Source organism: Panthera pardus, unplaced genomic scaffold, assembly GCF_024362965.1.
Source record: "Panthera pardus isolate Hobbes unplaced genomic scaffold, ASM2436296v1 HiC_scaffold_16, whole genome shotgun sequence".
Classification (NCBI taxonomy): Eukaryota; Metazoa; Chordata; class Mammalia; order Carnivora; family Felidae; genus Panthera; species Panthera pardus.
Window position 1 is genome coordinate 8,306,254 of NW_026526721.1, and position 13,272 is coordinate 8,319,525.

At 37.2% G+C, this 13,272-nt stretch overlaps 1 protein-coding gene across 11 annotated transcripts in view; it reads right to left on the reverse strand.

The window, feature by feature from the left end:
• TTC3 (tetratricopeptide repeat domain 3) overlaps positions 1 to 13,272 on the reverse strand; it is a 127,592-nt gene that overhangs the window by 45,241 nt on the left and 69,079 nt on the right. For all 11 annotated transcript variants that reach the window (XM_019420323.2, XM_019420325.2, XM_019420321.2 and 8 more), the window contains 8 exons: positions 12,391 to 12,483; positions 11,693 to 11,757; positions 10,532 to 10,668; positions 8,378 to 8,704; positions 5,790 to 6,041; positions 2,942 to 2,988; positions 1,495 to 1,551; positions 886 to 959 (listed from right to left, as the gene is read on the reverse strand). In XM_019420323.2, coding sequence (XP_019275868.2) covers positions 886 to 959; positions 1,495 to 1,551; positions 2,942 to 2,988; positions 5,790 to 6,041; positions 8,378 to 8,704; positions 10,532 to 10,668; positions 11,693 to 11,757; positions 12,391 to 12,483 — 1,052 coding nt within the window. The remainder of the gene's footprint in view (positions 1 to 885; positions 960 to 1,494; positions 1,552 to 2,941; positions 2,989 to 5,789; positions 6,042 to 8,377; positions 8,705 to 10,531; positions 10,669 to 11,692; positions 11,758 to 12,390; positions 12,484 to 13,272) is intronic.

Sequence of the window (13,272 nt, forward strand, 5' to 3'; positions counted from 1 at the left end):
AGAATAGTACCTGGTACATAAGTTCTGTCTAAGTATGGACTATTACTATTTGAACTTAAAATAATTCCTCCATTTAAAGAATCCATGAAAATGTGCAAAAGCAGCTCTTATGACAACTCCTTTAAGAAATGTGGGGGCGCCTGGGTGGCTCAGTTGGTTGAGCGTCTGACTTCAGCTCGGGTCACGATCTCACAGTCTGTGAGTTCGAGCCCCGCGCTGACGGCTCAGAGCCTGGAGCCTGTTTCAGATTCTGTGTCTCCCTCTCTCTCTGACCCTCCCCCATTCATGCTCTGTCTCTCTCTGTCTCAAAAATAAATAAACATTAAAAAAAAAAAATTAAAAAAAAAAAAAGAAATGTGAAAAAAAATGGGTTTCTGGTTCATAAAAGAATATGACAAAAAGGTCATTGCTACTCACTACTTTTACTTTTTCTTATGTCTACTTGTTTTCTGAAAACTCAGTTTCAACAACTAGATGCCACTGAAAATCATTCACATCTAAGATTGAACATCTAAAACATCTTCCTCTCTATTATAGCAAATATGCTAGTAATTATCAGTAGGAAATTCTCTTCACTGAACATTTTAAAGACTATTTCCTAAATCTTTCCCATAGTATCTTGCATATAGTAAGTTCCCAAACTTATCTGATGAATGTCATTAGCCCAATGATTTTAATGTTGTTTGCAGGAATTCTTAATGCTGACAAGCCATATTATAAAATCAACCAAGATGGATCACACTAGGCTGTCATAACAGATGCACATATTTAGATAGTGAAGTTAGAGAAATAAAACACAAGTTTAAATTATGTTAAATTAATACCACTTGCTAAGTTAATACACTTGAGTTAAAATTTGAAGCACACATTTTCAATTTTACTTACTTGTGGTCTTCACCTGAAGTGATAGTCTCATTATTTGGGGTTACTGAAGATGTTCCAGACCCCACTAACATAGGCTAGTTTAAAACACACAAAAATGAAAACAATTTTCTACCTTAAAATTCCATGAAAAAAAATTAGCATTAAAACAAATGAATGCTTATATAAATATGCATGCAAATTGCCAATATGTAAGACTTATCTAAATTTCCTTGTGAACAGGAACACATAGTAATAAAGTTTCAACACCCATAAATAGGCCCAACTTAACATTCAGGTAGCTTCCAATGCTCAAAAAAAACTCAAATGTCAAAGATAAAAAGCCAAGTTTTAGCAGAACTTACAGAGAGCTGCTCTAATCCTCCTCTAGTATCTATCTGTTCACTGTCTCAACTCCTGCCCTCCTGAGCTCCCACATACATGACAGCCATGAAGAACCCCCCAGAAGATAAATAATGCCCATATGGCTCATGGGCTTGGAGCAAATCTTTAAATCCTAAAAAAAGTCTTTCTCTATAAAGTACTTCAAAATATCCCCAAGAACTTGTTAATTCTAATTTATAAATTCAATTAACTATTTTAGACAAGAATTAATACCAAAATACTCCATACCTTTGAATCTTTTGGCTTCTTTTTCTTGCCTTTATTTTTTATCTTGGCAGAATTAAACTGGAAAAATGGGGGAAAAAAACAAAGAACACTCAAATAACAGCATGATGAAGCTCTGTATAAAGTATATACTGGTTTTAGCCACAAATTGAATATACACAAAATGCTGAACAAAAATAACACTTCATATGTTAGCCCTAGTGTTATGATTTATAATAGAAAATAAGAGAAAGCCTAATAATGACTGTTATAACTAAAATTGCTTCCAAAAATTTTTTAATGTTTTATTTCTCAGAGAGAGAGTGTGTGTGTGTGTGCACATGCAAAGGAGGGGCAGAGAGAGAGGGAGAGACAGAATCCCAAGCAGGCTCTGCACTGTCAGCCCAGAGCCCGATGCAGAGCTTGATCTCATGAACTGTGAGATCATAACCTGGGATGAAATTAAGAGTCGGATGCTTAACCGACTGAACCACCTCTTGGTCCAACATTTTAATAAGGTGTATGTTATTTCAAGTAATTAATCAGTCTTTTAGAGTAATTCCGATTATATGCTACCACCATTTCAATGACATTCCTTTTCTTTTTTTTCTTTTTTTTTTTTAATGTTTTATTATTTATTTTTGAGACAGAGAGAGACAGAGCATGAACGGGGGAGGGTCAGAGAGAGGGAGACACAGAATCTGAAACAGGCTCCAGGCTCTGAGCTGTCAGCACAGAGCCTGACGCGGGGCTCGAACTCACGGACCGTGAGATCATGACCTGAGCCGAAGTCGGCCGCTTAACCGACTGAGCCACCCATGCGCCCCAACATTCCTTTTCTTCAGGTAAACTGGACACTCTACGCCTAGCCAACTCTGAGGCACAGTGGACTTAGAAGACGTTTAACTTCCCACTGGGTGTGTTAGTTGTGTTTCCATACTTAGCTGGGCAGTATTTCACAGGCAGATTAAGAAAAGTTTCAAGTACAGATGACCTGATCCTAAAAATCAGTAAATATGCATCTTTCTGTTTGAAAACTGCCACAACCTACTAAGAAAAACGACTCTGGAATTATTTTAACTTAACTTAGTTTGGAGCCATTCAAAACAAAGTCTCTTTGTTTTCCTTACAGAACAAAACATTAGAATTTTAATCATTACAGATAACTTTTCATTTTTAGGCAGGAGATGACTCAACTCCTTCCCTATTTCTGAGACTAACAATTATTAGTTGCGAAACTTTATGGACATTGTCTAATTTAAGCCTCTTGAATTTGCTGATTGCTGATTGTCACTCTAATTCCAAGAGGAAGACTGGCATTAACATTCTATAAATGAGTATATGTTAGCCAGAAATCCTCCATGTTTGGTTCTAGAATGCCACCTGTGATGTAAATAAACACTGGCCTGGGTACTCCTCTCTTCCTTTGGCTAACACAAATTAACACGATGAAAGCAATCAAATAACCTACCGGCACATCACCACTGTCTTGTTTCCTTAATACAGTACAGCGGCTGTCTGTAGGAAAATACCAATAATTTGTGAGAAAATGAAATTTTTACACTGACAGCACACTAAAGCGTTAAAGAAAATCACCGCAGACACTACTATCATCAACTATATTTTGCTCCTTATTTTGCTTTGACACAAGTTTAGTTTAGAAACCAAGAGCAAATGGCCAATTAAATGGAAACCAACTACAAAGAATCACAAAATGTCAATCTAGTTCAGCATAATTTGAGTGCCTTCTAGATATCAAACTCCGTGCTAGGTGCTGTGAATACAAAGATGCAGAGAATAATCCCTGTCATAGATACGCTTGTATTCTAAGCTTATGTTGTACAAATACACAAGCAAGCAAATACGGGCAACCCAGAGTGCCAAGTGCCCCAATAAATACAATGGAAACAAAGCTGATGGAATAATACAGTTTTCAAGGATAAAGGCCCAATGACAGGCCAGGGAGGGCTCAGAGAGGGATGCAATATCAAAATGAGACTTGAAATAAACAAGCAAAGGGGCAGGACGTACCTGGAGCAAATGCAGGAGCAAAGACATGAGGCAGGAAAAGTACGAGGAGGGTTTGTACACCTTCAAGAAGTGGGGTGTATGTACACAGGGCACATGGGGAGAGTGATGATAAATCACACAGATGTGAATTTAATGTGTAGGCAAAACTAAGCAAGTGTTTAACAGAATTGTTACAGTTGTATGAAAGAGATGTTCCAGAAGAGTCACTAGTGGCAATATAAGAGGAAGATCTGTAGTGGGAAGATCTAAAGAACAGACACCAGTTTGGAGGCTACCAGCGTGGTCTAATCATGGAACGCTTATTAAGGTTCTGACCTAGGGAAGTGGAGATGGACAGGAGAGGAGAGATCAAAGATAAAGCTTACTGGAACGGGTGACAGACTAGATATGGGGTAATAGGGAAAAGGAAGAATCAAGACTTTTTTCAGGGTTTCCTGCGTATATACAAGATATACAACAATGTTACTGAGATAAATTTAGGAAAAACAGGTCTCTGGGGATACAGTAAGTGGGTTCAGGCACACTGCTCTTAAGGGACCTTTTAGTTGTCTACAAAGAACTACCAACAGTAAAACAGTATGCAGAGTTCAGGAGACAGGCTGAAACTCTGAATTAGTGATAGGACTGGATGTTTTTATGTACAAGATCAGTGGATTCTGAAAAGTTTTAAGAAATATAATCATCCCTTTAAATGAAAAGAGACAAAATTGAAAATGTCTGGAGTAAGGGTGAGAAGCACAGCTCTTGGAGAGAAAATCTGTTGGGATGGCTAGTCATTTGGTTGGTGGCTCCTGACTCTATGACTAAAAGCAGAGGAACAGTCATAGTATATCTGGGGTACAGAACACAAGAATCAGAAAAAATGCACACAAAGAAAGAATTGTGTCCTTTTTAGTTATTTTGTTGTGTGATCCAAACATGCATCGGGTTTTGTAAGCTCAGTCCCCAGACAGTATTTTACTACCAGCAGCAGCAAACTGACGGCAATAAATTCAGGCTATCAAGAAGCACGTCACCTCCAGCCATGAAGCTGTGTCCTGGAAAAATAAGCCATCTATATTTGAATGTGCTCCTTCCTAAGACCCAGAACAAAAGCAAGCTTTTCAGTTCCTTATACGTATGAAATTTGTAATGTGTGATACTTCTGTACAAGGCTGGACTTTTTAATGCGCTCTTTAAAACAAAGCATGAAATTTTAGGTCTAACTGCTGACAACATGTAAAGCAAATACTAAGGAATGCTGAGGGATTGGGGTGGGGTGGGAGATTATCATAAGACATACATGTAGTACCAAAGATAAGTTAAAATTAATATAGAATCTAAGAATATTAGAATTTTGAAGCAAAATGGGACCACACAGATGAATGGCTCTAAATCCTATCACTTCAGTGATGAAGAAACTAAGATCCAAGGGAAACTAAGGAATTAACTACTAGTCCTCCTATTCTACCAAACTGGACTCCATGCCACTACCCAAACAGGTGACCTGACTCCCTCCTCAACCCCATGTCTCTAATCCCAGGTGTCAACTTGGGAGGTGTCCAACTACCTCCCCGTTCACAGCTTGGACTCCAGTGCTACACCAAGGGTTCGCCCTCCCCAGGAAGAGCACAAGGGCTTGATCCTCCATTTGAACCCCCAGCACTCTTTCTGATCCTCTCTTATTGAGCTTACGGCCATATTATAGTTATTTGTATCTTCATCTTACTCCCTTTTCGACAACATAAGGTCTTGAGGGCAGGGACTAGTATAAACATTTCTGAGTTCCTGGTTAACACCCAGCTCAGGCAGGGGCCTTGAAGAAGTAGTAAAAACAAAGTTTTTAATGAACTGAATTAGAGAAGAAGCTGGGCCATAACCTACTTTTCCTAACTCCCAATTCTAAGTTCTTCCCACTACAACAGATGTGCTATTTATAGATTCTGCAAACATCACCTCCTCTGCAGGGCAATGTTTTCTTGAATGTTAAACATCAAACCATTTACTAATAAATTCTGTCCACTTAATATGCAACCTTTGCCCTGATACTGTTAAAGTACCTAAAATGAGAACAGTATGGTACGTAGTCAGTATAATATACCCATCTGAGTATGTCTATAACACTTGGCTCAACAGAGTAAAAAGATTCTATGACAAAAAAAAAAATCATTATTCTTAATCACTAATTTGCCCACATAAGCTGCCTGTACCATAATTCTCACTATTTTTTTAAGTATTAAATAAGCTAGGTCCTTCGGAGATATTTTTCCTCCTTAGATATAACATAAACTAAAACTCAGTCTACATACCCATTATATCAAAGAATTCATCTAAAGCATTATGCAACGCTGGGAACTTGTCTCTGTGTTCTTCTAGCAGCCATATTAAACATCGTGCTTCCTTCAATGATGTTGGCTCACAGAAATAATCCAGTTGCTTTCCTTCTATAGAGGCTAGTTTATGACCGTATTTCTCATTCCAGAGAAAAGTCATGATGCTAAAATCAAGCTCCTTAAGAGATGCTCCATAACGAGAAAAAAAAGGTCCCGTGGCATCTAGACCTGTAATAAAAACAAAACCCAAATCAGAAAAAGGGAAAATCATTTACAGTAAAATCACACTCAGTCTTACTGAAAGCAGTTCAATTATAATTTGCTTACATTTTCAGTGAAAAATACATATTTGAACATAAACTTGTTCAAGCTATTTTGCATTTTAGAATATGACTTAACACTGATAGGCTAATGACAATCATTCTTCTCTATTAGTTGAATAAGATGGACCAAAAGCTTCTTACAAAATAGCTCGTATATTAAAAGTTTATAAAGTTATTTTTACTAGACTTAGGCAATGAAAGCAGGCATTAAATTCCTTTAAAAATATAACAACTTTTTCACTAATTCAAAATGATGTTCATCCTAATTAGTGCAAGCTAGCAAGATTTTACAGTGCTTTTCTATATATCTTTCACAGGAACAAAAAATCAGTAATATGCAAAAGCTTCCCAAATGCCTTTAAAACAGGACATGGGTAACCACCCCCACCCAATCCCTCCATCAATGGCTCCTTACCCTCCTCCAAAATCAGGATAGTCACTATTCCCACTGTTACTCCACTTGCTACCCAATCAGAGAAAGAAGTAGCTGCAAACTCGTACTGCTACTGAGGGAGGGGCGGTGAGCCCTGACCCTACCAACAGCCACCAAAAGGCAAAGGTTGGCTCTGTTCTGTCTTCCCACTCGCCTCAGATACAGCATGATCACCTCGTGTTGGCCATGGTTTATCAGTCAGCAAATGAAGCAGACTGCTGAGACAAAATTACCTTGGATGGCGGTTTCTTCCAGATGAAATAGTTACCTTGCAGTGGTCATGATGCATGAAAAATGTGCTCACTGAAGGGAAGGCAAGAGATGGCTTCTAGTATTAAAATGTTAACCTCTTCCCACACCCTGCATGTGACCTGACCTCTCATGTTAAATATGCACATGATGTGACTCCACAGTATAGACTTTTGTTGAGAAGTAAAATTCCAAGAATTGGAAATTACTTGCCTTAAATATATATGAGTTTTACATCAGGATTATAGTACAGCCTTACTTTAATTAACATGCCTGAAGTAATTTAAATAGAAACAATTTTAAATACTATGCATACATACTTATTAAAATGATACTTTAATCTACAGAATAAATGTGAATTATATCAAAAGGCCACATTAACATTTCCATCAGTGAACTATAAGGCTCAAATGTTCTAGTTTACCCAAAGCAACAATGGCAGGCACTCTTGCCCAGGTAAACATAACCAGAAAGCCTACTTCTCCTGAGCCTATCTTCCAAAGCAGATTAAAGTGAGAATAACATTGTAATTTATTATTTGATTGTTAGTAGATGCTAATGACAACCTGATCACTTAAGAGTGATTTTCTGGGACCAGAAACCCATGCAGACCTATGCTCAAAGTAGCAACACTTAGCTATCAACTATGTTGAGCTTGCTTCTAGCCTACTTTGTTTCCACTGACAGAAATTTATCAATACACTCCCCAAACTCTAGAATTCTAACAGCTCCCTGTCCCTAAAAATTCCAGCAGATCCGTGTGACTTGCAGAGGCCTGGCAGGCTCACTCTTCGGACTGCCCTGCTACGGCTCCTACTGGCCTTGTATCCAACTGCTGCCAACGGAGTCATCTACCATTTGAGGCCAGTTGCCATCACGGTCACCAAGGTAAACAGTGCCCTGGTAGGTACCCAGAAAACTCTCAATCTAGTGTTAGACAACAACTCTATCTGCAGCTGCTTTCTGAGGTCCCCGCATGGCCTTGGGCTGCTTGGGGGGAGGAGAGGGTCTTCCTCAACCAAATTAGGAAAATCAGGAACAGTAGTAGCAGAGTTTTATAATCCTATGATTCAACCTCAGAGAATTTTTCTCATGATCTTTAGATACGGATTGCCCTCTGTGATCCTAAGCAATTAGTTCCATCCATTCTTTCCTCTAAGTTTTCTAAGGAATCTGTCTACAGAACTGCACGGTCCCAGAGGGCACTCGGACAGCTGCCTGGGGGGGGGTGGGGGGGGGTGCTATTTACCCATGACTGTGCCTACTATTCACGTAGTTTACACATTTACAAATAGTAGCAAAATATAGGACTGGATTTTCTAAGTGACTGAACTTTCTTGTGTTTACACCTTTTGAAAAGGTAACTTATCTATAACCGTAATCTATCTATAAAATAACCTAAATTGTGAATTGGGAGGAAACAGTACTTTTAACCAGACAAATTTGTGGTCCTACATTTAAAAAAATCATATATGATGACAGAAAAAAAGAGGGTTCAGAGGCAGATATATCCAGCCTTCCTACTAATAAACAGCAGCCCTCGAGTTCAGTGGCATTACCAAAGCTGTTCAGTTTCTGGATCCAGGCAGCTAATTTGGGCTCCACTTCTTTAAGCTCGCTCAAAACATGCAGAAATATCCTGGTCTTTACTCTATTCTTCTCTTGAATCAAGTGACGAATGACATAGTCCACTGCTTCATTTAGAAAATTTCTGCTAGAAAAACAGGTTGTGTAGTCTTCTGTGCTTAAAACCTTCCAAGAAAGCAATTCTTTGAGAAGCTTGGAAGTGTTCAGAATACCAGATTTTATCTTGTCAGCATACTGCTTTATGCACTGCAGAATTCTGTCATCAAGGAACTGGCAACTCTGAACATTGTCTACAGTTTCTAAGGATAAAGAAAAGTGGTCAGTTAAAGTAAGCAACGGGGCCAATTTGCAAAGATATAAACTGAGAAAGAAATAATATCACATTACATAATAACGTAAAGTACGGTTCAGAGGAATTCTTAATGTTTTAAATAAACTCAAGAAATTTGGAAAATAATTGCTTAGCAATATGTTTGAAAACACAGTCACATTAAACCAAACACATCAGAAGTTAAGTACTCCTTCACTCTGTACCACTCATGTAACATCGAAAAACTCAGTTCCTCCAAAATAGGGTTACTTTCCTCAACAATCCTAACCCAGCCTTATCAACATTTACATTCAATAACTATGTTTAATCACTAAGAATGCAAAGAGTGTTTTCTGGAGTTGAAGGGATCATTTATTCAGTTGAATTCAATTAATATTTGGTAGTTACTATTAGGTTTTTCATCTTATTATTGGATCCTAAATCACAGGATCCCATGGAGCTGTTGATTCCAAGCTGGAAAATTTCTCAGAAAATTTCTCAGAAGTTCATGTTCCCAACCCAGGCATCTCCCTTACAGAGGGCCATTTAGCCCCTTGAAGCATGCAAAATTAAAACACATTCACCAAAGACTTTTACAGTAGAAAAGATAATTTTGATTGGTGAAACATTAATGGAATACTAAATAAAACATAAAAACAAGAGGAAATATTTCATTTTGGGAACAGCCATCACAGTAGAAAACAAGAAAGATTAACTTCCTTCAGCTGAAAACTGAAAGTAGTCCTGGGGATGTAATGTACAGCATGGTGATTACAGTTAATAAGACTGGATTGCACATTTGAAAGTAGCTACTAGAAGAGTGGATCTTGAAAGTTCTAGTCATGAGAAAAAAATTTCTGTAACTATGTATGGTGATGGAAGTTAATAGGTCTATGGTGATCATTTTGCAATATATACAAATATGCCATATATACATCATGTTGTACACCTAAATACACCTAATACAATGTACACCTAATACAATGTTACATTATCTATTCCTCAATTTAAAAAAAAAAACCTTAATTAAGAAAAAAACTTGGTGCCTGGGTGGCTCAGTTGGTTAAGCTTCAGACTCTTGGTTTCGGCTCTGGTCATAATCTCACAGTTTTATGAGCTCAAGTCCCACATTGGGTTCTGCGCTGACAGCACAGAGCCTGCTTGGGATTCTTCTTGTCTCCCTCCCTCTCTGTCCCACCCCCACTCGTGTTGTCTCTGTCTCTCTCAAAATAAATAAATCAACTTAAAAAAGTGTTTAAAAAGAAAAAAGTCTGAAAGTAAATATACTCACAGGAACAGTATAACAACTGAGACATTCCCATGTAGATCAGGGAATAATGACAAGATGAACGTAAAACAGAAGGCTGGGTTAGGTTATCTCTATCGATCTTTTATGAACAGTTTCTTTATTTGAACTCAACATTATTTCACATTCAACTAATTCCACATTCAGCTAATTCACATTCAACATTCACATATATCTGCACAGTGGGGTTCAGAGCATTGCTAAACACAGAATATGCATGTCAGCTATTATTTCCACCGTCACTTTGGAGATGAGGACATGGACACAGATTCTGCCCCATGTTAGTGTACCGCTATCCCTGCGTACTAGGATTTTGAATCCCTATGTACTGCTTCCAAATTCAGTGCTCTTTACACCAACTTCTCCCCATCCAGAGCAACACAAGAAAGTGACGGTATTAACACACTAACTGAACTCTTAATTTCAATTCGGTAGCAACACAATGCCCAGTAAGACGGACATATTAAGCAAGAATATATTATTCTCATCATGCCTTGGACTTCAGCATACCTTTCTGCTCTTCAGTTTTGGGCAGATTACTTTCCCTTAAGTCCTCTTCCATCCTTTCTTGTGCTAATTTTTTTGCTTCTTTTTTTTGGAGCTTTCTCTTCAATTTTTTGTCTTCTTTCAGTCTTAGCTTCTCTAGGCTGATAAGCATTTACAGTTAGTGGTAATCCACCTTTGTTATAAACTCAATTAACTATTTCCTTTGCCTATTACAGAAACCATTCTCCAAGCAGTAAGTTAGAATTTGCCCTTTGAATTTAGAACTTGGCCTGCATCTTCTGTTCAATACCAAAAACTGTTGACACATGTTCAGTTAAAATTAGGGTACTTGTGTCATGAAAACAAGAATTCAATGACTGAGTGATTTATAATTAAGGCTGGCATGTATAGGTTATACAAATGTTATTACCATGTATATAAGTTACTGCTTAGGGTAAACAGAAATAGTAAAAATTACTCGGTAAGAGAATGCATATGTACATTCATTTCAAAGAAAGATTCCACAGTAAAATATTATTTTCACATCCTAATGATAGCCCACAACATTGGAATTTGGTTGATATGGTTTACAAAGAATTCTCTTCAACAAATATTTCTGTTCATCTTTTCTTTTGCTTTTTCTTGGTCACAAACGATGAAAAAAAATCACTTCTTAGAATGGAAAACAAGAAGCAGGACCAAAAAGAAAAAGAAAAAGCATTGGAATTATTTGATCTAAACAACATATATATAGAGAAGTGAATAATTCTGACAGTATATTGAGTTTTTTCGGGTGAGAAATAGTCATTGGTTCAAAAATATTTGCTGAAGAGAGATAAAAAAAGAAAAATGCTTTTGGAATTAAAGTTTAAACAACTGAGAGCTAAGTGTATAATTTTTATCTAAATGCCAAATCTACTAATCAAACGTCATTTCACAGCATCAAATGTCATAATTTTACTTAAAATTCAAATAATGTTTCTTACTCAAGCTTTTGATATTTAACCATTCTAGGCTAGTTCTCTTTTCAAGTTTTAAATATCCACAAAATTCATTTAAACACCACTTACTTGGGTGTGTGTACACAGCCAATTTAAAACACAGCGTAATTCAGAAATCTGCATTTAACAGAATTACATTCTAATAGACATCATTAAACTACCAATTGATTGTTAAAAATCTTACCTAGAACATTTCTGTTTCAGAATAGGTCTTGGAGGAACCTTTTCTTTTATGACCTTGTGTTCAAACTTTAAATAAAACAAAGACATCCAAAATTTGTCTCATACTCCCATGACATAAAGCACAAAACCACAAGCAACAAGCATTTCAGAAGCACCCGCAATGTTCAATTTGATAGAGAACAGTGGTGATGCTCTGACCCAGACAAAAGCCCAGAAAATTTTAGCAAAACAATTTACTGAAAAGAGGAACAAAAGAGTAGACACACCTTAGGAAGCTTAAAAAAAATTAAGAGTGAGCAGATCAAATAAACTACAAATACCATTAGAACAACCCATAACCCTCCATATTGTGAAGTGAAAGGTAATCCTTCGAAACTCTTCCCCCTCCCTAAGAACCCCACCCTCGTTAATACCCAAAAGTTTACTGAGGATTAAGGAAACAAGATTATCAAAGAGTTCAAACTGTAAAACTGAAATGTCAAAAGTCTCCTCTTTTAGGAAATTAAAGAACGTGAGAATCCTTCATTGCAAAGGTATATTCTCACATCCTAAAATTTCCTATATTTTCTTAAATTAAATAACTTTTTTTTCCTGGAAAACACAAGACTGTACAACTTCTACAAACTTAAATCATATTTTAAAAGGTGTAAATGTTTTGATTAACAATTTGGTAATATTTTCCCTTTATTAGATACTTACTTCACATTTAACTTGACCACCACTGCTGAAAATGATAATCTTAGAAATGATTCCTTCACAGTCAGGGGTAAGACAAATTCCTTGCAGAAAATCCTATTTGATTAAAAAAACAAGTGCTATATCTCTGCATAAATCTATAGATGCATACCATTTTAATCATCAGAAATAGTCAAGATACATCAGAAACTTCCTTTAGGGAGGCACTGAAAGTCCCTGCCCATTGTCTTCCGACTTTCGGAGCCTCCCTTATAGAAGGAATATACTTCCAGCTGTAGGGCTGACCACATGACTTGCTTTGGTCAATGCAAGATGAGCTGACATAACGTACACTACGTCCACGAGAAAGCTTTAAGAAACACCAAATGGACTAGCTATTCCTCTTCACCCTCTGCCACAAGAACACGTTCCGGTCACTCTTCAACCGCATCTCAGAAACAATACAGCTACGTAGACTGGAGATGCTACAGCCCAACCCTGGCAACAGTTTGCACAACTTTAGGACAATCAATGTCAGCAAAAAATGAACTCTTCTTATTGTAAATTACGAGATATTTGCATTGTGTATTACTTTAATACATCCTAGTGAAAGAGGACTAACTGACAGAGTATATTTCAACCCATAGGCATGGTTAAGACCACTAAGGGAGCATTGTGTAACTAGAGAAACTCAGTTAATGTAAGACACAGCAAAAGTGATTCAACGCCAACAGTTATTTGTTCATATCATTGTATCGTTACTTAACTATGTGAAACTGCCATAAAATGTGAGCATTTATTTCTACCAAACTTGAATAATTCCTCTTGCTAAGAAGACACCGCACAAGCACCTTACTCTTTTCCCCAACAAGAACAGGGGATTACATGAGGCTAAGCAGTGTAGAA